A 22,066-nucleotide genomic window follows, 5' to 3' on the forward strand; every position below is an offset into this window, starting at 1 on the left:
TCAGTGTTTCCATTTGGGCAAGATGAATCCAGCTACTCTCCAGTTTACAAATATTAAGAATATTTATAAAATGGTTTTAAGGATGAAACCATTAGCAGGGGCCGCAGAACGGTTTTAAAGGGGGGGGGGAGCTGACCATGCGAAAAATTATCAGATGCTCATTTTTACGTTTTTACATGGTTTTGGAAAAAAGTGCAGGGGCTGAAGATCCCCCCCCTCCATTTCCGCGGCCCTGAATAGTGAATTTGTGCAGCAATGCATTTATTTTGAGCATTTTGGGTGCATCATTTTACCATGAGTGCTTATAAACACTTATTTAGGCGTACATATATGGCTGTGATGCCATAACAGAAAGCAGGTGTATATGAGCTTTTCATCTGTGTGATCCTAGAAAATCTGGAGGAATTCAAACAAACATAAACACACATTAAACCATTTCATTTTCTTCTAAAAGCTTTTTGTCATACTAATTTGATCCAAATCTGATAGACATTTATAGAATTCCCATCTCTCCTAATCTTTTTTCGCTGTTATTCCATTGATACGAACATCAGGTGCAGATAGACCCATACCTTGAAGACTCCCTATGTACGCTGTGCCACACCCAGCCCGGGCCGTTCTTCTGTCGAGAGACCACCTGCTTCAAGTACTTCTGCCGCTCCTGCTGGTTTTGGCAACATTCCCTTTCTCAGATCAGTGACCATAAGCCTCTCATGCGCAACACCAAGTCCAAGACCAATGACCTAGTCTAGCTAGCTGACCACCACAACCAAATCGGCTACGTCCAGTGCAAGGGTGGCCAACTAGTTTTTTAAATCGAAGAGATGATCATTGTTTTGTAAAAAAAAAAATGTATGAAATTTTTTTCAAAATGGATTAATGTTATACCTTGAATGATCTGCTTACTCGGTTTTGGGTTAACAGGCCTACTTTTACAATGTACTAGATTGTATGATTTGAAATTATATAGCATGAATTCATGCAGGTCGTTGCATTGCTTCTGCGCAATTTGCAGGTGAAGACATGGCTTATGTGATTTAATCGGATAAGGGCTGCAGTGTTTATGAGAGACCAATTATTGAGCCTTTTTTTTTGACTGCCATAGTTTATTTTCTTGCCACTGAACTTTACAGAGTGTGCATTTGTGATAGTACATGCTGGTCTAGAGGGAAAGTTCCACAGAACTTTGAGATAAAAAAATATATTTTCAATGATTTTTGCATGAAATGCGGTGGTAGCTTTATCTTTACATCCTCATGATTTGATCCCCTCTTTCAAAAAGACGGTGATAATTTCATGCATTTTCTAATCATGAATTTGGTGCTTGTATGTTTTCGATTTTGCATCACGGCGGCTGACCTATATATGGCTGCCTGGTGAGATAGTTGATCAAAATGTCAGCTTGTGTTTTATTTTTAACTCTGTACTATAAACTTTATTAAAGCTATGAAGCCATCTAAACACGTACTTCAAAGATGCATTTGTATCTCTTGTATCATTGACCTATTCATGAAATAGAATAGAAGTTTAGAAAAGTAGGTTTGGACATTTTCGTTTTATATGGAATTAGATTCTCATCTAAATGTCATTGTAGTTTTGAACTTTTCATTGAATGTTGCACAAATTATTTGAGTTAGTCCCGCTTAATTTTCACGTTCTTGTAAATCAGTTCTGATATAATCATTTCAGCAATTGTAGACGATCCTTACACTGCTCTTGTATCTATGTTGCTCTGAATCCATGTGTCTGCTTATTTGAAATCAGTGTTGTAATATATCAACTGCACTTTAAATGTAGAGGTATGATTATATGTTCCCTCATGAGTGGAACAGATGGTTTAAAATCATAAAAAACTGTTCATCTTGTCAATGTGTATAAAATTGTTTCACATATATCTGAATGGCCTTATCATTAATACCATTTTCCACCAAACTGAAGTGCACTTATAAATGCAAACATATATCTTGATTATTTAATATAGAAAATGTGTCTATTTTATAGCAAACAAGTTTATTACCACAAATTGGACTATATCATTATATTACACCCTATAAGGGTCTAGAGAGCTATATATTAATTTATTACAAACGAAAAATGTCAACTATATTCTCTATATATAAGTTTTAAGAAATGTACTAACCATGCCACTTAACAGATTACTATCAGTCAGTACGTAATTAGTAGATTTAATTCTGACTTCGGAGGTTACAATACTTAAAATGAAAGAAAGCAAAGTGTTGTCTTTCATGGGTAGATGAGATTATGATATCTTTGAAAGATATTCCCAGTACTTCTTGAATGTGCTAATGTTATAGTTTCATTTTATAAGCAAGAAAGCAGTATATCATTCGATATTCAATGATTTAACAGTGAGAACGGGTTAAGTTACAGTAAAACACTTTTTGTATTGTATGTTGTTAAGTAGGGACAAAATATATTGAAAACAAACAGTTTTAAGGTTTTTATTTGGAATTTTGAGCAAAACTGAAACTATAAGCCACAGGAGAATGAGGAATATTCCATTGTTATATTTTTGATATTTGTATATGATCTTATTCTATTTTTTGCATACCATTTTCAATACAAATTGAACATTTTTTAGTCGATCATCGTGTACGTGTACAAGGTCTCGCATTTTAGTATTCCAGCATAAAATAATTCCGGATCTGATGAAATTTATGAATTCTGAATAGATTAGGAAGTTCATGAAAGATGTATATAAAGCTGGTAACAAATGAATTTTAGTATGACCCTTGCAGCTATCCTGTTACAGATTGCTACTCCATTTTTATCTTGGTTGTAATAAAACGATAATAGATAATTATTTGAAAAATCAACATTTTAGAAAATCAATTACCTATCAATTACCTAATGACAAGTGACAATTTTTTCCTTTTTGGAAATGATTTGATTTGGGAAGTGATTTGTTAAGTGATTTTAGATAAAGGGTGGGGAAGAAACATTTAATTGATTGATTTTAATAATTGATTATTCAAACTGGAGGAAAGGGTTAATTTTATCACAATTAATATTGATGAAAAACATACGGAGACATGTACAATTTTAAAATCATCAGCTGATTTGATTTATAAAAGTAAAATGGCAAAGTATAATTGTTTTAAAAAATTTCTAAATGTATGTCTATTGTCTAATTAATTTTTATTGTGATCAAAGCAGAGGATGCCAATATTAAATTTTTGGTTTTAAATTTGTTTGAAAGTAGAGCAAAATTAAGATATCAAAAATTAAGCATAAACAATAATGCATTTTAGTTTATTTCTAATTTCTGAACGCTAAACTTTTAAGAAATTTGAGTGAAGTTTATCAAAACACCACGTTTTATGCTAAGTTCTATGTATACGGATGGATATGCCCCTGCTGACTTGGAATTCCATGACTAAGATTGATGAAATAAGATTGAAGAATTAGGATTGAAGAATCACTTCCAGCACCAAAATATATGCACTTATATTCTTCTTCAAAATCAAACAAAAAAAAAATAATCACCTGCACATCTTTAATTTTTTTGTTGTTTATATTTTGTGCCTTGTAAGTGTTTTTTGATAAGTGGAATTGTATTTTTTTGTGCGGAAATCGATTGTGTGGCAATTGTTTGTGTAAATGTCAGAACCTGTTATATTGAACAAAATTTTCATCTTTTTCCCCTTTATTTTACATGTTTTGTATTTTATTTGTGATTTATTCTCAGCTGATTTCTATTCCATTTTCATGTAAAAAAATAGATTTATGACCCCACCCTGTTAATCAATATGGATATAAATCCTTGTGTAAGAAAAGTGTGTCCCAAGATGCCAAGGCATTCATATTTTAAGGATTTAATTTAATTGTAATTTGAATACACTGTCAGAGTCTTTACTAATTTAATTCATTTTTATACATCTTTAAATGTACAAGGTCAGTTTAACAAAACCTTCATTCACAAAATAGTGAAAGATCATTATACATAATTTACATATTTAGCACTCTTTATATTTAAAAGAAAATTTTATGTCAACTCGTCCAGCTTGTTTGATTTTAGTTTCAACTTTGCATAATTAGTGATGGTTTGGTATCGGTTTTATTGTCATCATTGAGAGTTTTAGTGTCGGGAAAGGATTTGTTTAACAAAAGAAGCAAATCATTTCTTCTTCCCCCCCCCCATTTGGGTTGTCTTTCTGTGGTTTTGATTTTGGTGATGGTTTATAGTGCATATTGAAATTGAAAAAAAAAAAAAATAAAGGAATAATAGTGATGCCCCCCAAATTGCAGCGTATATGGACAATTTGTCATGTGCTGTCAATTCATATTGTACAAGATTGAAAAAAAACCCAGTCAAGTAGAAATTGGCCATTATTGCAGTTGCAAAATAAACAGCGCTCATTGGTGCGTTATATCATGCTTTAAGGATACACAAAAGACATTGTTCAATATATTTGACATTTTTAAAAGTTTTAATTGCAATCACTAAACCAGAAGAAAGGGAATTATAAAAGGACAGAATAGATTACCGTGACCAGGAGAGGCTGAAATATTCAGAAAGATAATTCCCTTACCTCTATATATTATCATGTCATATGGGTGTAGCGATACATGTATACTCCCTTTTGCTTGTTTTTACAGATTTGTTATGACATTTAGCATTTTCAGTATCTCGAACTTTATCATCATATTAGTGCATGCATGCAATCTGATAACTTTTCACTTCATCCATCCTGAATATCCATTCATCTGTCATTCAGTTGCTTTATAGGAAAACATATTGTATTTTATACCAGTTAACTCTTGTATTCTAAGTGCTACATTATTACCCTTTTTTTAAGTTTTGAGTTATTTTTTAATTGAAGTATCATCACTTTGACTTTTTTTAAAGATGTAAATGACTTGCCTTATCAACACATTCAGCTAAAAATGACACCTACAGTATTTGATTTCAGTTTTTGCACAACACTTGATCAAAAATAAGCTTGGTCTCTCAATTTGTATTCAATGCGGGGTATGAATTCCTACCATAAATGTCTTAAATCAATTCATGCGTTATATTAGGAGGAATGAGATACTACAAATGGAATATGACCACAAAATCTTAATTGTTCTGAAGATCCTAAGAATTCCTACCATAAATGTCTTAAATCAATTCATGTGTTATATTACGAGGAATGAGATACAACTACAAATGGAATGATATGACCATGAATTCTTAATTGTTCTGAAGATCTTAAGTTTGTATATTTTAATTAGCCTCCTGACAATACAAATTTAAAGAAAACAAAGAAAATATGGACCTTCGATAGTATGACCTTGTGATTAGATACAGTTCTTTAAATGAATTAGAGATTTGAGCTTTAATACAAATATGTATACCACCCATAAACTTCCTCATGTATTCTGACATGCATAAATGGAAATTCTGGTTTAGAGTTTTAGACCAGTAAAATTCCATTGGTTTTGGTATTAGTCATATATACGCACATGATGTTCAAACATATGGTCTGTCTGAAGTGGGATTAGTAAACACTTTTTCAGAGTTAATATTTATAATGAGTATGTTACTATCGATTTCTACCACAATGGTGTGATTTGGGTGCAATAAGGTAATCGTTGGTGGTTATGCAGGGGGAGTATTTCATGGAACAGTTTTCACAGACTATTGTTAAAAGCTACTGCAAATCCTTGCACCCGATTGGCTCAACACTATTCTAGTCAGTGAAAATCATTGATAAATCTTATCATGAAATACTCCCCAGAACTAATGCATTACAGGTACTGGCAATTTATGGAAATAAAGGATATAATAAAAGCTTGCTGTTGGCATCACTAAAATTCACCCGTGTGACATGTTTTTGCTTCTTGGTCATTCTGTTGCTGTTGATGGTGTTCTGAGTAAATAAATAGTTCCACAATTCTTCCTTTGAGGCCGTTTTTTAAGAGCCGATGGATGTACTGAATATGATTAACTTAGACATTTTTGGAGGCATGCACAGGCAATATAAAATTTATGTTTCGTGATCTAAGCCTCAAGATTAATTGAAACAGGAGCTATAGATTTCTTCCACTGAATGTTCTAGCTCATTGAAATATCAGCCTTACTGCGTATGAATAAGGAGAAAAGCAGCTCCGATGACTGCATCTGATGATGAAAATTATTCTTTAATTTAGAGACTATAGTGCACTGAAGATTGCAAGATCCTGTACAGTGGCCATTTCCACAGAAAAGGATTTATTGTAACGTTATGGTGGCTACCATGGTAACGAGGCTCAGCAGCCAATCACAATGGTAGTTGTCATACTTGCAAAGTTACAAAATTACAACTTTTCTTGTTCATTGCCATTAATGTACCTTCTATGAAAACCTTGATCGTGATTGGCAGCTGAAGATCATTCAATGGAGAACATTATGACCATCAGGGATGCCCCTTTTCCGACTAAGTCTGAATTCACACTGTTTTCTTGTAAGAAAGGGGTCATTCTCTATAGATGATTTTCAAACTTTTTTCACCAAGCCTAAAAGATATCACTTGGCAGTGATGGTGGTGGTGATGAGGTGAATGTTGATCATGAGAGGGGGGAGGGGGCTGATAAGCAACAAGTTGAAGATAGCAATGTTGCCAACCGTTATGGGGAGAATAAACAATGGTTAATGAGAGAAACAGTGATAATGATTATACTTGTGAGAACAAATCATATTCTCTAGCTTTGAATAGCTTCATGAACAGTGCCCAAGAGCATCTCAAACAAACCCATAACTTTCATATTGCACACGTTTCAATACAATTTGGCAACAAGTCATACAAAGACCCTGTATAAGCCTTTCTGATAAAAATCAAACACAAAACAGAATTTGTATCAATCAAAATATATCTTTTATTGATTTGATGTATGTATAATGTCAAAAATAGGAGTACTTGATATTTTCATCAATCAATGCACATTTCGGACTTCAAATTAATTCTTGCATCATTTTTGAATTTGTAGTATTCATTAATTTCAAAATCAAATTTAGTCTTGTCAATTCTCAAAAAGTTCCCCTTTCATACTCATATTAATTACCTCTATAAACACTTCCCTATTTCTTTTAAACTCTATTTTATCACTATACACAATCAATTTTGTTGAATCCTGGTTTAATCAGGTATATTGGCAGCAAACTAATTCATTATAGCCTCCAAATCACCTTTACACAGTCTATAGATATAAATTCATAGGCACCCATATACTTGGCCGTATTAAAGGTACTGAGAAAAAAGCCATTAATGTCTTGATAGCCTTGTCATAAAATATCTTGCAATTTCAATTACTTTTGTTGTGTTTTATGGTTGATCCTGTCAAAAATAACAAGTTCAGGTCCATGTTTTCCTGAGAAATGCATAAGACATTATTTATGCCATCACACTTCAAACATCATCTGCTATCACATCAAATATGGTTATTCACATATATACACATATTGATTACCAATTAAAGGGGATGTTCACCCTGAAGAAAACTTCGTTGCAATAATAGCAGAAAAAATAGTAAAAAATATCGGTGAAGGTTTGATGAAAATCCAATAAAGGGTAAGAAAGTTATTAGAGTTCAAAGTTTTGGATTTGTGACGTCATAAACGAGCAGCTGCCCCATCTGTTATGTAATATAAAATGCATGAATTTCAAATTTTGCATGGTTCCTGATGACTTAATTTTGTTTTCTATTCAAGGTCGGGTGTGAAATGATTTGTCTATTGATATACAAAAGGTACAATGAAAACCATTTTCAATTTTCTGAGAAAATGACATATCATTGATTTTTTACCATTCGCTATGTAGGAATGCTGCTCGCATATGACATCACAAATCAAATAATTGAAATTCTAATAACTTTTTAATTATTTGGTGAATTTTTCTCAAACCTTCGGCAATATTTTTAAATATTTTTTCTGCTATTTTTACAATAAAGTTTTTGTCAGGGTGAACTTCCCCTTTAATACAGATCCTTTCAGTTGTATGTATGATCGAGTACCAACTTTGGTTAATAATTGGTCCAATATTTATTCTATCCACTGCCATATATTTAGCAGTATGTACAATATGTCGATGATTTTTTTTATAAGTCTAATTCTGTGTAGTTATGTACGTAGCATGTCTATGGCTGAAGTTCTCAACTATCTATATGATCCAACTTTTTAATGTTATTATGATCACATGATCATGAGTAATGATCAGCACATTTTAAAATCCTCATTTTGTAAAGACCTGCGTAAATGGGAATAAACTAACTGCATGGCATAAGCCGTGATATAAGAGACCAAATGCTCCTAGAAAAGCTATTTATCTCACCAGTTACTTCATAGGAACAGAAAATGGCTAACGTCATATTCTCTAGTCTGTGATAAGTACTTTTAACATTTATATTCATGATGCGCCTTAAAAAAACACCCATAAAAATATGTGAACAAGTAGATTAAAACGGGTGAGGAATAAACCCAAACTGTCAGATGAGATGAGCAGTGTCCAATATAAACAACATTTTTAAAAAAATAATCACAATAGTTCAATAATTCTATTCAGCTGCAACTAATTCAATGAATTTCAAAAGAACTCTGATTGCTATGCAATGCATGATAAATGGCAGGTTTCTTATCCAATAGGTTAAACTATCTTTTATTGATTTCATGGTTGAAATATAAGGCAGTGATGGGTAAACAAACATCTTCGATATCATAATTGCCCACGTAACATTATCCTTGTTTGGCAGTTCATGAAATAGATATTAAAGCATACACACCTTTAAATGTTTTTTTTTGTGCTTGTAGATACCTTAAAATTTTGCAAGTAGCCTTCATTTTTCAAAGGTAAACAAAATCTGATAAAAAACACATTATAAAGCATTCTCCTTTATACTGATCATATGTAAATGCAAGTATATGAAACAATTGATTAACTTGTAACAATAAATATACCCTGTCTTTAACACTAGCCATAACAATTACATGTATAATGTTAGTTCTGTTGGAAATTTCATAGTAGTGTTATAAGATCTTTATCGATTATTTGATTGTTCATTTCAGAATCTCTACCATAATTCTTTCAATCTTGGTAGTAGGATGCAAACGTCAATTGTGATAGCTCAGCAATTAGAGTTTAATGACATGTCATTGCTGGAATACTCCCCAGGGAGTGAAGATTGTGCAGGAAAATGAAATATAGCATTCATGATGTGCCAATTATCTGGTTGCCTATACAACGGCGCACTATATATTACCCCGGCTTTAGCTGGAGCTGCTAAAGGTGCTTGGTGCATTCAAGGAACTAATCCTGCCGGGTACCCATTCACTTCACCTGGGTTGAGTGCAGCATAATGTGGGCCATAAACTGTATGCTGTAGTGCTGCCAAGCCAGAATTCAATGACTGGAGTAATAATACATTGTTCTAATGTCATAAGCACTATTAAATGTGGAATATTATCATTACCACTTGTCCTATTATGGGCTATTTCATTATTTCAATTTGCACAGTATAAGTCTTACACAATACATATTCATTCATACTTAATACTCTCGAGGAAGTTGTGGTTTATAATTCAAAGTGAAATAGATTGCAACATACTTAACATATATTTTGTTTTCATATCTTAAAATCAATCACTTACATTATTTTATGCTTTTAACCACTCGAAGTGGGGAAAAAGGCTTAAAATATAATCACAGTTATCAAGTCAACTATTCCTGCCCCTTGCATTCCAGAGAATAATTTCTATTATTATGAATTCTTTGTTCTCTGAATTGTCATGTATTCTTTGTATCAATTCATTTGCCAAATAAATCATAACAATTATTAGAGTAGTAAGATCCTATTGAGTATCTGATTGATCATCATAAAATCTCAAATTCTTTCTCATGCTCTGATTGCAATCATTTGGGAGAGTAAATAAGGTCTTAATTTCAATCCATCCCTGTTGCAATTGCAAAAACTCACTTTGGTTCATGTTACATGTAGAACCTTTATCACATTTCATATAATCTTCTGCAGTGTTTTATATCCTGGTAAAATTTTGTCTAATCTCTATCATTGTTTATCTTAGAACCTCTATCACACTTCTTTTAATCCCCTGCAGTGTTTCATAAACTGGTAGAATAATTATAACACATTCCGTCATTGCTCATTTTAGAACCCTACCAGTTCTTTTGATCTTTTGCATTGTTTAATATCCTGGTAGAATAATCATAACAGATTCCATCATTGCTCATTTCAAAACACCTACCAGTTCTTTTGATCTTCTGCAGTATTCAATAACTGAGGCCTGACTGATTATCTGATCTGTGATTTCTGAACCTCACCGTGGCTCTGTTAATTAGTGCTAACTTGGTAGAGTAACAAGGTCTGGAGTGCTGGCATCCGGATGTTCCTTATAATACTTCTGGAGGTACGTACACGTCAGCATCATCTTGGTGCCTTCTGAGGTGAAGTGGGAGAAGGCTGCCTGTAGTTCAGTAAAAAGATCACAACATTGGACTAACTGTTTAGCACAGAAATGCTAAGGGCACAGAACAAATTCCTGGAGGCTTGCCTTAAAGCCTGTCTAAAGTTTTTGGAGAAGGGTAAGTAAAGTTAATTATACTTGAGCATCATCTAATGTTCTATTATTACACAAGTGTAACAATAAATAGTTCCTGTATAGTGCATATCACATTATGAATATTACATCACTATGTGCTTCAAAAAGACTTGGATATTATCATGCTGGCTTTCGCTTGGCAGCTGGAATTACTTACAAGGAGTTAATTCCTCAAGGTACCCAGGTCTAGTGGGCACTGGATATATCATCTTTATCTGAAAATACCCATTTGAGCAATTATTTAAAAAAAAAATAACAATTGTATATTACAGAGCAACAGACAATGATTATGTCCTAAATTTTTTATCCCAATCCATGCTTGAGATGAATGTAGAGATATTCTATATTGATCTGTGACCCAAATGATATATGGAAATATATTTCAATATCACGAATGCTGAATATCACATACAAAACAAATCATTTACATTTATGAAAGCGAGCTTCTGTTGAGAGGAAGGCATAGATATGAGATGAAAAAAAAAAAGAAGTGCATACCTTTGCCAGAATACCCGCAATGCCCCTCCCACGATACGATGTTGGAACCCCAGTGTGATGCATATCAACCGATCCATCTGATAGACGATCATAGTCCAAAACAGCTCTGTCAGGTGGATCTAAAAAAAAGAAAAATCCAAACAGGATCATTAGATCTGGGATACGTTTTTCACACAACTCTGTATCACTCAAAACTTTTTTTAAAGAACTTCTAAAATCTAGGTCAGATCTAGAATAGATCTACATCATGACATGAGCCAAGTTTGAAGTTGATCCAGTCAGTAGGCAGGTCCCCCAAAAGTGGCTTCATTCATCCAAGTGATATTCATGACAAGAGAAGTTCTGCATATTTAATGAGCTTGATGCGGATCAAAACACCTCTTTTCATTCCGTTATTGCCGCTGTAATTGTACATCAAATTTCATGATTTTGGTATCATTTTGGAGGAGAATCGTATGTGTGTGTGCATATTTTAGTTTTGTCAGACGTGTATCAATCAGATATGATTGTTTATGTCCGGGACCGACCTTTAATGTCACCATCCGAAAGATGTGACCAGGGCTCGAACCTCTGCATCAATTTGTAACTTCCCCACAGCTTGGATTACAGGCGCACGCCACAACGCCCAGTTGTGGTCATGTGTGTTCAGGTCAAAAGATTTTGTAATGTAGGTGAAACTTTTGATTTAAACTATGCTAAAAAATAATTATTTTCACCTGACAAAATGTGCTAATTTTACACTTTATTATTGTTTGAGCCTAAATTATTTTAGATCATGATAAAGCTGAATATGTACGCTTTAAAATGGTATAGGTTTTAAAATAAGAATTGGTTTAATCAAGTCAAGATCACACTTTACGTTGGCCAAGTACATAAAGCAGCTTGAAAACAAGAATACTGCACTCTGATTGGTCAAAGAGACCACACACTGGCAAATTCCAATGGTTCAAGTGCCTGGGTTCACGGGAAGGTCACACTCCTCAAATTACCTGTTACCTGTTGTTTTGTGAACCTTATCCAGCCAATTAGAACTCTGGATTTCATGCTACTCCAAAATTTCAGAAATCTTGTCTTGTACCTTGAAGGGAAGTGTGATCTTGACCCGATTAAAAGGTGCTGCATATCAAGAGTGATATTGTGAGAAAGTACAGAAGTTCAGCATTATGGTGATACAGATATCATTGAGGCTCAAAATAAAGAGTTTTGCACAATTTGCAAAAGAAAACTGAGGAAGAAAATTTAGTTTTGAGGCGCATTTTCACGCCAGAAATTCACCTATTTATAAAAATATTGTATACAAAATAAATGACCAATTTGAAATAGTAGCATTTACTCTATCTGATGGTTCAATGATATTTCATTTGACTTGAGGTTTACACGTAATACTTAGGGAAAGAAAATCTCTTGAATCATGAGATTTTGCAAGGATTCAGCCACAAGATGATTTGGATGAATCTGCCCTTTTTCACTTTGCTCATTATTAGCACAGGGACCTGCGGACTGACTGGTCAGGATCCCTTCAACTCAACTCAAAGCCAAAGCAAAAGGCCTCCTCTTTCGAATATATATGCAGATACCGATTCATATTCAGCTAGCACTCACTAGCAGCTTAAAGGGAACCCAGCCTTGGCCATAAAATGTTATGTTGGGAAGGAGAAAAATAAATTAAACAGAATGGTGAAAGTTTGAAAGAAATCAGACAAGCAATGAGAAAGTTATAGCTGCTTTAAAATTGAGATCACAAATACTATGTAGATTTCAAATTGGCAACTGTGTAAGTAAATTATGACAAGGGGCAAGGACAACTTTCCCATAGGCCATGTACTTTATTAGCAGGGATTTGTGGTTTTCTCCTAAGTACCCATTCCCCTGGGGCAGTAATCTAAATATAACCCAGGTAGTATATTGTTGTATGTCCTCATGAAAGAAAAATATAATTTGAAATAAAACTTTTGGTAAAAATGACATTTTAGCCATAATATGTATTGGAGTACATGGAAGAGTAGTCCTTGCCTTACATCACTATGACATCCCATATGTGGCCAATTTGAAGTCTCCATGGCCTGGGTATAGTGATTACCAATATTTACAACTTTTAAAAATTCATAACTTTCTTGTTGTTTATCCAATATTGTTCAAACTTTCACCTATCAACTTGTCTGATTTTTCTTTTCCTTATAAAAACAAGTTTTTATTTGGGTTGGATGCCCCTTTAATTAGGTCAGGTACCCGACGCGACCCATCCCAGCCACGCCCCTTTTTCTCAATCAAACATGCTCCGCTTCCGCTCCTTCATCCCAAGTAAACTATCCTCTCGATGTCGAATTTCGAGTATGTGCATTGCCGCAGCTCAGGCAGAGCTCAGAGCAAGAAACCGCTGCCAATACCTCTACGGCGCAGCAGTGTGCTTGGCTTGATTGACTCACCGAGTTCGATGTAAAACTCTTGCTCCTCACAGCTATGATTCACTTTCAGATCTTTTGTCTTAGAAGATGCCATACTCCTTGTGATATTCAGCTGGACTTGCTGAAAAGAGAAAAGACGGCACAAATTTCTTGCGGCTAACATGCCATAAAATTAAAGTCACATTCACAACCAGCCAGCTGCTAAGCCTAAGAAGAGCTGCAGACATATAGTCTCAATTTACAGACACTTTGTGAGAAAAAAAAAAAAGAACTTGCGAAAAAGAAAAGAAAAGAAAAGAAGAAAACAAAAGAAAAAAATCAGAAAAAATGAACGAAGAAGAAAACGACATTTAAAAAGGAGAAGGCCATATCGTGTTTGAAGTCACTGGAGACACAAGTTATCCCGTTCACAAATTATTGAATAATTGATGCTTCGCTAGTGCTAGTGCTAGTGCTAGTGTTTTGGATATTTCTAAATTTTAGGAATATTTTTCACTTATTCAAGAGAAGAAAACCAAACCACTAAATAAATCAATATTTCATCGTCATTTAGTGTAAAACTCTTGTCGACTGAAAAGGCCGCAGAGATCATTTAATTGAATTGATAAATGCGTATAACGTTACACATGAAATGCTCCGTTGAGAATCACAAATCAACATTTATTCAGATCATAGAGTAGGATCATGTTCACTCCATTTAATTAGTGATTCACTAAATTGCCATCCTATTTTCCAGCAGCCGAGAGCCTAAGCCCATATACGTCGGGACACAAAATAAATCATAATCATGATAGGCCTTCTTATTTATTTTTTTATCAGAAATATCATATATCATGTTAATTTAGTGTATTGGATGTTTTTATCATTGTCTTAAAGAGGATAATTGCATTTTGAAGAAGAAAACGTGATTTGACTGAATAAAACTGTATTTGAAGAAAATCTGGATCGTTAAAAATATTTATGACAGCCGACTTTGAAAGAAAGTAGGGGCGGTTTTGAAAATCAAGGGAAGTGCATGGGTGATGGACTAAAAATGACAAAGATTAACGAATCAATTTGAATCAAAATAAAGAAGAAGCAAGGAAATACGATTTATTTAGTGATTAAAGTATCGCCAATCTATTTCCAGCTATTCACTAGGTAACCCTAGACTGACTTCTGTGATACTAGTACGACACGTATGTACAAAATGAATAAGTATAGACAATGACTTCAAGTTTAGACCAATCACAACGCTGACTGATGAGCGTGCGCAAACATCGACCAATGAATGATGAACATAGATAAGGGCTGCCGAGCGTCGGTGACTTTCGAGCACGTGCACTAGTACAACCCGCCTATCTTACGCGCCCCACCCATTACTAGTAACCTAAACCGCCCCTATCTTATGCAACCCGCCCATCGTAAACACACACACATACCAACTTGTATGTAGTTCATTCACATCCCACGCAACAAAGTAAAGAACCACTACACAGATCTGACTCCTCCTACCAGCATTCGGATTTTCCAGACAGTCTACCCCACTCCAGCTTGCTCAGTATGGATGCAGAATAAGATGACAGTCGAATTCCGGGGTCGAATTAAAATGCTGTATTGATTCCCTGGATTGTTTGAATAATATCCCCGCCCCTTCCAGAAAGTGAGTTTTATCCTGAATTGATCACGAACGATGATGTATTGATTTATTTAGTGTTTATTTTTCCTTGTTTTCGTGATTTCTTTTCTATTGGTCGTGAAATTTGTCACCACTTTTTTCACTAAATTAACAGTAATCAAACTTTTATTCCATCAACCCCTCTTTTCCCTCCTCTTCAAGACCTCTCTGCCACTTTTAGAAGGTTATCTATCCATTATTGCCTCAACCCATCCGTCTCCTATTGATCTTATAATTTGTCACCAACTGTACACTAAAAATATAAAATCCCATAGCTGGTGACAAATTCGAGATTCAGCAATTTAGACAGTAGGCTATCCATTATAGCCTCAACCCATTCGTCTCCTATCTATTGATCTTAAAAATTTTCACCAGCTATGGGATTTTGGAGATTTAATATACTGCTGGTGACAAATTATAAGATCAATAGAAAGGAGACGGATGGGTTGAGACTATAGGATGGCGTACTGTCTAAAATAGTACGTTTTTACTTGTAGATTCCAAAATACGCACCCGTGCGTATCCTGAAATTTACCCAATGTAAAATACTCTAACTGTGCGTATTTTGAAATTAACAAATATAAATGTACGAGAGAAGGCGGAGTGATGTCGACAAAGAATTTTAAAATCCATGATTGACACGCCCCGGCGTGAGACTCTGTATTGATGTGGCTCGAGTTTTTTTCAAGATTGACACGCCCCGGCACGTGACTCTGTTGTTAACGTGGCTAGCTTTTTTTGGATGGAGGCTATCCGCATATCAGGTGAAAAAATGACCCCCGTGGAAATCTGTCACTGGTGACGTGTTTCACGATAATGCCAAGGAGAAAATGGAGTGGGCAAAAATAAGAAGAAAAAAAAATAGAGGAGAAAGAAAGAAAGAAAATAACACATGGCTAATATGAAAGAAGCTATAACAAATGTGATAGTCAATTGTGAATGGTTGCCTTTTTTAAAATCAAAGATGAAGAAAAAGAATGAAAATTATTATTTAAAAAAATAAAAAGCTAAGGCCCTACATATAGTTGAAAATGGTGTACACCGACAACAGGCATACAAGTAGGAACATTCATCCAATTTTTATGATTAAAAAAATATAAAAAACAGATGTAAAATAAGAATTAAAGTTTCGCTTATTTTTCACAAAAAAGTGATATGCACAACTCAGTGACATGCAAATGAGACAGTCGATGATGTCCCTCACTCACTATTTATTTTATTTTTTATGGTTTGAATTATACAATATTTCATTTTTTACAGATTTGACCATAAGGACCAACTTGACTGAACCATGTAGTATTAAACAATGATGATTCCACACGTTCAGGGAGGAATTAATTGTTGTTTCACTTGACCATGAGGAGAAAATTGGATTCTTCCATATTTCATATACTAAAATACAAAAGAAACAGTGAGTGGATGATGTCATCAGTCTCCTCATTTGCAAACCGACCAGGATGTGCATATAACTTTTTTTTGTAAAACTTTAAGCGAAACTTTAAAAAGTCATATAGCTTTCTTGTTTTATCCGATTTTGATGAAATTTTCATTGTTATGCTTGTTGGATTTTTCTCTTTTTATTCAAATCAACTTTTTGTTGGGGTGGACTTATCCTTTAATGATGAATGTTTAAAAATGATTGACCTCACGATAGGCCTGTGTTTGATTCTATGACAGATCGACAACAGAATTCTCGGGACGTACTCACCCCCCCCCCCACTATATTTTCTAAAACCATTTACAATAATGAGACCATCTGATAGTGATTTTTTTTGGGGGGGCATTGCATGTTCCGCCCCCACCATTCTGTTCAGCCCCCGCTGCCCTCCAGACAGTCAGTGAAAACGAATTAACCATATTTTCATTTCTTTTCTCTATAGAATTGCAAGTTTTTCTTGTCAGAAACAAAAAGAACTCTGTTATTCCTCAATTGCTCATTTTCCTGCAATGCAAGCCCTTACTTTTTATTTTTTTAAACTGTAATTCAGATACCGCCCGCCAAAGGATGGTACGTATAGGCCTATTTCTCTTCAAATTGTTTCAATCAGTCATATATTTTGAAGCCAAAGTTGTAAAAAGAATAGAAGAAAATAAACATGGTGAAGCAGGGTGGCTAAAGGCCCAATAAGGCTCACTCACTGTAAAAACTGACACCAATTGGTGTTAATAGAGGACCACACCCAGAGGTTTTAAAATTACACCCTAGAAATTGAACATAACACCAAAGAGTGTAAATGTAACAACCAAATGTGTTGTAATAACACCTATAGGGGTAAAACTAACACCACCAATAAACACCGGTGTAAAATAAGTGGTGTGGTCCTCTATGTCCTCCACTGTTTTTGCTGTATGATTTTTGATGGCAATTATAAAGGAGCTTAGTTGTGGAGAAGTTGCCATATATATATGATTTAAAAGGCTGGGAGAGAGAGCAAGAGGGGGAGAGAAGGGAGGGGAGGCGGCGGGAGAGAGATGGAGGGGGGGAGGGCAGTGGCGTACCTAGGATTTTCCACAGGGAGGGGGGGGGCAAAACCGCCCGCCAAAAAATTTGACAAGCAAAAAAAAAAGGTTCTTCAAACCAGCATGGGTTGTGACTCGTCGGGGGGGGAGGGGGCAGACCGCCCCCCGTAGGTACGCTAGGGGGGGGAGGGCGGGATAGAGAGAAGGGGAGGGGAGAGAGAGAGAGAGAGGGGAGGGATAACTATTATATAGGGGTAACCATAGTTCTTGCCTCTTGGACCCTTGGACTTTATAAGATAGCACAGTGGTCTGTTCTCAGGCACAGACCTTGCACAAAGTATTCTGAACCTCCTTCCACCTCCTGCATGGTCTGAACATGTGAGCCGTTATTCACCCGGGGTGACGATGGAAGGGGCGGGGGGCACAATGCCTCCCACTTTTTGTAGCATTGAAACGGTCACTTTTTAACGCAACACAAACGTGTATTATGCATGCCCCTTTCACCTGACGTGGATCCGTGTTAGGTGGGCCTTTCTTTTTTTCCTTCTTTTTTTTCACAAAAATTGTTCCCTCTCGTACGTGTTCTGTGTCCCTTTCACCTGATAAGTACCCGTTTTATGAGCAAGTGCCATTTTTCAGATCAGTGCCAATTTTTACTCATAATTCCCCTTTACGAACGTGTTCTATGCCGCCCTTACCGTGAGAATTAAGGACCCCTTTGGTGAGCAAGTGCCCCCTTGCCTTCTTGTAAGTGCCCTTTCTCGAACCAAGTGTCCCTTTTCACCCCAAAAGTGCCCTTTTCATCTGAGAAGGGCCAGTTTTATGTGTTAACGAGTGCCTATTTTAAAACATTAAAATAAAAAAACTATTTTTCATTTTTATATCTTGCTACTTCTGAAGGAAAAAAACTTGTAAGAATAATCTTCCGCGGCTTGAGTTTCATGAGTCATGTGAGTGGGGTAAGCAGTGGCGTAAATATGGGTGGGGGCTCGGGGGCTATTGCCCCCCCCCAAAAAAAAAAAAATAATAAGACCAAGAAAAAGGAAGGGAAAGAAAAGGAAAGAGAGAAGGGTGAAATATGAAAAATTTGTAAAAATCGATCACAAAATTGGATTTTCTGTATAAAAATTTCCAAATTTTTGCTTGCTCACTTCGCTTTTTGCAACCTCTTATATTTTATGTGATACGACAAATTAGCCCCCTCAAAAGTTTTGCTCATTACGCCACTGCACTGTAGAAAAGTAATTTTTCTTTGTTTTAAGATTGTGCCCTTTTTGAAAGAAAATATGCCCTTTTCCCTGTGCCCCCCCCCCCACTTTCAACTTTGCTTCGCCGCCCCTGAATTCACCCATGCACTGATCTGCTTTTGTCATCGCTCTAACTTTGATAGATTTTGATTGATTTTGATTGATTTTGAAGGGAGAAGACGTGTTTTTGCTTTGCTCTGAATATTGTCAACAAATAGCCGAAAGCACATGGAAATAACAGTTAAATTTTAGATCGTATGAAAGCTGATAGGACACCAGAGACAGTGATGTGATTTTAGTGTTTGACTCTTGAAGACTGCGACGTTATCGTCGGTAAGAACATTAATTTTCGTCAATTTCAATATTCAATATTGTTTGAAAATCAACATCACGCGCGAGATACTAACGCGCATCACTAAGACGCACATGACTTTACGCTAAAATCAGGCATCTATGAAGGCCCCCATCTCACTAGGATGGCGATCATGGCGACCAAGGCGACCATGGCGATCTGATTAAAATCCCGCAAAGCGTAGCAGAATCGTCCTCGAATTCTATTTTTAGCCTGCGAGGCGATTGCACTACAACTTCACTGCGACGGACCTGCGCTGAAGGCGATGGTAATACGCTGGTAGTACGACGCTGCCACTCTCTTGCCGCGATTTGAGGCAGATGTGATGCGCTGCTTCTGCGATCAAAGCGACCGTACAACGAGGCCCATACGCTAATTAGGACCTCGGTACGGTGGTGCTACGAATGGAACGATTGTGTTACGTTCATGATGGGCTCTTGAAACGATTTCAAGCAATCGGCATATTGATCGCGGCACATGAGACATTTTTCAGTCGATTGCCAACCTCCGACCAAGATGGATGTCCAGAATTTGGTTGGACTTATACATCTATACAACAACTTCAATTAGAAGTTGAATACGAGGACCTGATACGAGGACAGTAGGAGGAGGCCCAAAAGATACTGGGTCCGATCCTGGCTGTCACTTAAGTCATAATATACAATATATATTACAATTTCACTCAAAAGATGTCGATGAGCCTAATAGTTAATATGAGGGATGCATCCAGAATTTCATAAAAGAGCATAAAAATGTTTTATATTTTGTTTATTTTTTTCCACAAAAGTTTGTCACTCAAAATTGTTAGGTAAATTCCTTTCAAATTTGCTTTCAAGAAGTAGTCTACTGATGTGAGAGCACTCATAAGGGGGGGGGGGGCACAATGCCAGAATCCCCATAAAGTGTGCTTTTTCCAATCAATACATCAGTGATCGAATCATTAAAATTTTAATATTGTTTACTGTCACTGTAGTTAGAATTCATTCTATTTTTAAAACATATTCAATTTATATATTTTTGCGGAGGTAACCCATTTCGTCATCAAGACATGCGAGCGTCTTTTTTTCTCTCTTTCAAGCTGGCTCAGCAGTTAGATTTTTATCTTCCTACTATACCTCCTCCTTTTCCTCCTCCTCCTCTACCACCACCATAACCTCTTGTTCGCTTCCTCTTGGACCGCCGGCATAACAGATAGGGCAGCTTCCCTTTTTTATGGAAGCTTAAAAGTGCCACAGAGATGTTGAGATAATTATCTCGGGAAGTCGACATCTTGATAACAAAAGATAAGATGACGAGATCCCAGATCTCATCATGTCGACATCTTTTAGAAGAGATGATGAGATGACAAGATCCCGGATCTCATCATGTTGACATCTTTTAGAAGAGATGATGAGATGACAAGATCCCAGATCTCATCATGTTGACATCTTGTAGAAGAGATGATGAGATGACAAGATCCCGGATCTCATAATGTCAACATCTTTAAGAAGAGATGATGAGATGACAAGATCCTGGATCTCATCATGTTGACATCTTTTAGAAGAGATGATGAGATGACAAGATCCCGGATCTCATCATGTTGACATCTTGTAGAAGAGATGATGAGATGACAAGATCCCGGATCTCATCATGTCAACATCTTTAAGAAGAGATGATGAGATGACAAGATCCTGGATCTCATCATGTTGACATCTTTTAGAAGAGATGATGAGATGACAAGATCCCGGATCTCATCATGTTGACATCTTGTAGAAGAGATGATGAGATGACAAGATCTTGGATCTCGTCATGTCTACATCTTTAAGAAGAGATGATTAGATGACATGATCATGGATCGAAGATCTTGTCATCTGATCATCTCTTCTAAAAGATGTCGACATGACGAGATCCGGGATGTTGTCATCTCATCATCTCTTCTAAAAGATGTTGACATGATGAGATCCGGGATCTTGTCATCTCAACATCTCTTCTAAAAGATGTTGACATGATGAGATCCGGGATCGTGTCATCTCAACATCTCTTCTAAAAGATGTCAACATGATGAAATCCGGGATCTTGTCATCTCATCATCTCTTCCAGAAGATGTTGACATGATGAGATCTGGGATCTTGTCATCTCATCATCTCTTCTAAAAGATGTTGACATGATGAGATCCGGGATCTTGTCATCTCATCATCTCTTCTAAAAGATGTCGACATGATGAGATCTGGGATCTCGTCATCTTATCTTTTGCTATCAAGATGTCGACTTCCCGAGATAATTATTTCAACATCTCGGTGGCACTTTTAAGCTTCCATACTTTTTGGTCCTTTTTCTGGGAAGTATATTTGAAAACGTCGTGGTGTCGCCTCGTAATCTGTTGAAAATGTGATGATCCGCTACCATCGGCACGTTGTTTCATAGCAGCGCAGACGGTCGCTGCTCAATCGCTGGCCAGTCATCAGCGGCGCAGCAAAAGCGCAACGCGAATGCCTGCAGCGGGCTGAGAACGTGTGCCACATGCCACCCAAAGGGAAAGCGTCGTGGTGGAAACGGTGTGAAGCGTGTCGAGCGCAAGGCAGTCGCCTCGTAAACGGAAGCAGCGTAGCAGAATTGTCTTGGGAACGGGCCTGAAAAACACGGGCGATCGGTGCCGCTTTTAATGCGCTTCTACCACGCTTTGTGCGTTGGAGCTTCGTTACAGCTACGAATATGTCGTTTGTAATACGCTCTTGACTCGATTATGATGCGCTTTAGCACCTCCGCGATCTCGCTACGTAAGTTTTGAACATGTTCAAAATTTTGTGGCGACCAGGAAGATGGTGGCGATCCTTGCCGCTTCAGAAAAGATCAAGGTACGACGGAGAAGATTGAAAA

The 22,066-nt window shown here is 36.2% G+C and overlaps 3 protein-coding genes and 1 long non-coding RNA gene across 4 annotated transcripts in view; 2 read left to right on the top strand and 2 right to left on the bottom strand.

The window, feature by feature from the left end:
* LOC121412109 (cytoplasmic polyadenylation element-binding protein 1-like) overlaps positions 1-5,807 on the top strand; it is a 38,144-nt gene extending 32,337 nt beyond the window's left edge. The window contains 1 exon segment of the mRNA XM_041605017.1: positions 555-5,807. Coding sequence (XP_041460951.1) covers positions 555-752 — 198 coding nt within the window. The 3' untranslated portion in view covers positions 753-5,807.
* Positions 5,808-9,749: 3,942 nt separating this feature from the next.
* LOC121411621 (protein NATD1-like) lies at positions 9,750-13,727 on the bottom strand. The gene is made up of 3 exons (XM_041604433.1): positions 13,516-13,727; positions 11,090-11,208; positions 9,750-10,456 (listed from the first exon to the last, which is right to left on the bottom strand). Exons 1-3 carry the CDS (start codon positions 13,655-13,657, stop codon positions 10,334-10,336), a joined length of 384 nt encoding a protein of 127 aa, XP_041460367.1. The 5' UTR covers positions 13,658-13,727; the 3' UTR covers positions 9,750-10,333.
* The window catches only part of LOC121411620 (serine/threonine-protein kinase 11-interacting protein-like), a 47,828-nt gene continuing 36,253 nt past the window's right edge, over positions 10,492-22,066 (top strand). Inside the window, exon 1 of the mRNA XM_041604431.1 lies at positions 10,492-10,574. The gene's annotated coding sequence lies outside the window, so the exon portion shown is untranslated. The remainder of the gene's footprint in view (positions 10,575-22,066) is intronic.
* LOC121411622 lies at positions 20,287-21,553 on the bottom strand. The gene is made up of 2 exons (XR_005969505.1): positions 21,510-21,553; positions 20,287-20,415 (listed from the first exon to the last, which is right to left on the bottom strand). It is a non-coding gene; the product is annotated as an uncharacterized LOC121411622 (long non-coding RNA).

This window comes from Lytechinus variegatus, chromosome 3, assembly GCF_018143015.1.
Source record: "Lytechinus variegatus isolate NC3 chromosome 3, Lvar_3.0, whole genome shotgun sequence".
Taxonomy (NCBI): Eukaryota; Metazoa; Echinodermata; class Echinoidea; order Temnopleuroida; family Toxopneustidae; genus Lytechinus; species Lytechinus variegatus.

Bases quoted from the DNA above. Each gene is read 5' to 3' on its own strand.
- LOC121411621 (XM_041604433.1), bottom strand. From the start codon at position 13,657: ATGTTAGCCGCAAGAAATTTGTGCCGTCTTTTCTCTTTTCAGCAAGTC. The intron at 11,209-13,515 runs GTGAGTCAATCA...TCTTTTTTTTAG, and splicing joins AGAGTTTTACATCGAACTCG to ATCCACCTGACAGAGCTGTT. The intron at 10,457-11,089 runs GTATGCACTTCT...ACTGAACTACAG, and splicing joins TTGCGGGTATTCTGGCAAAG to GCAGCCTTCTCCCACTTCAC.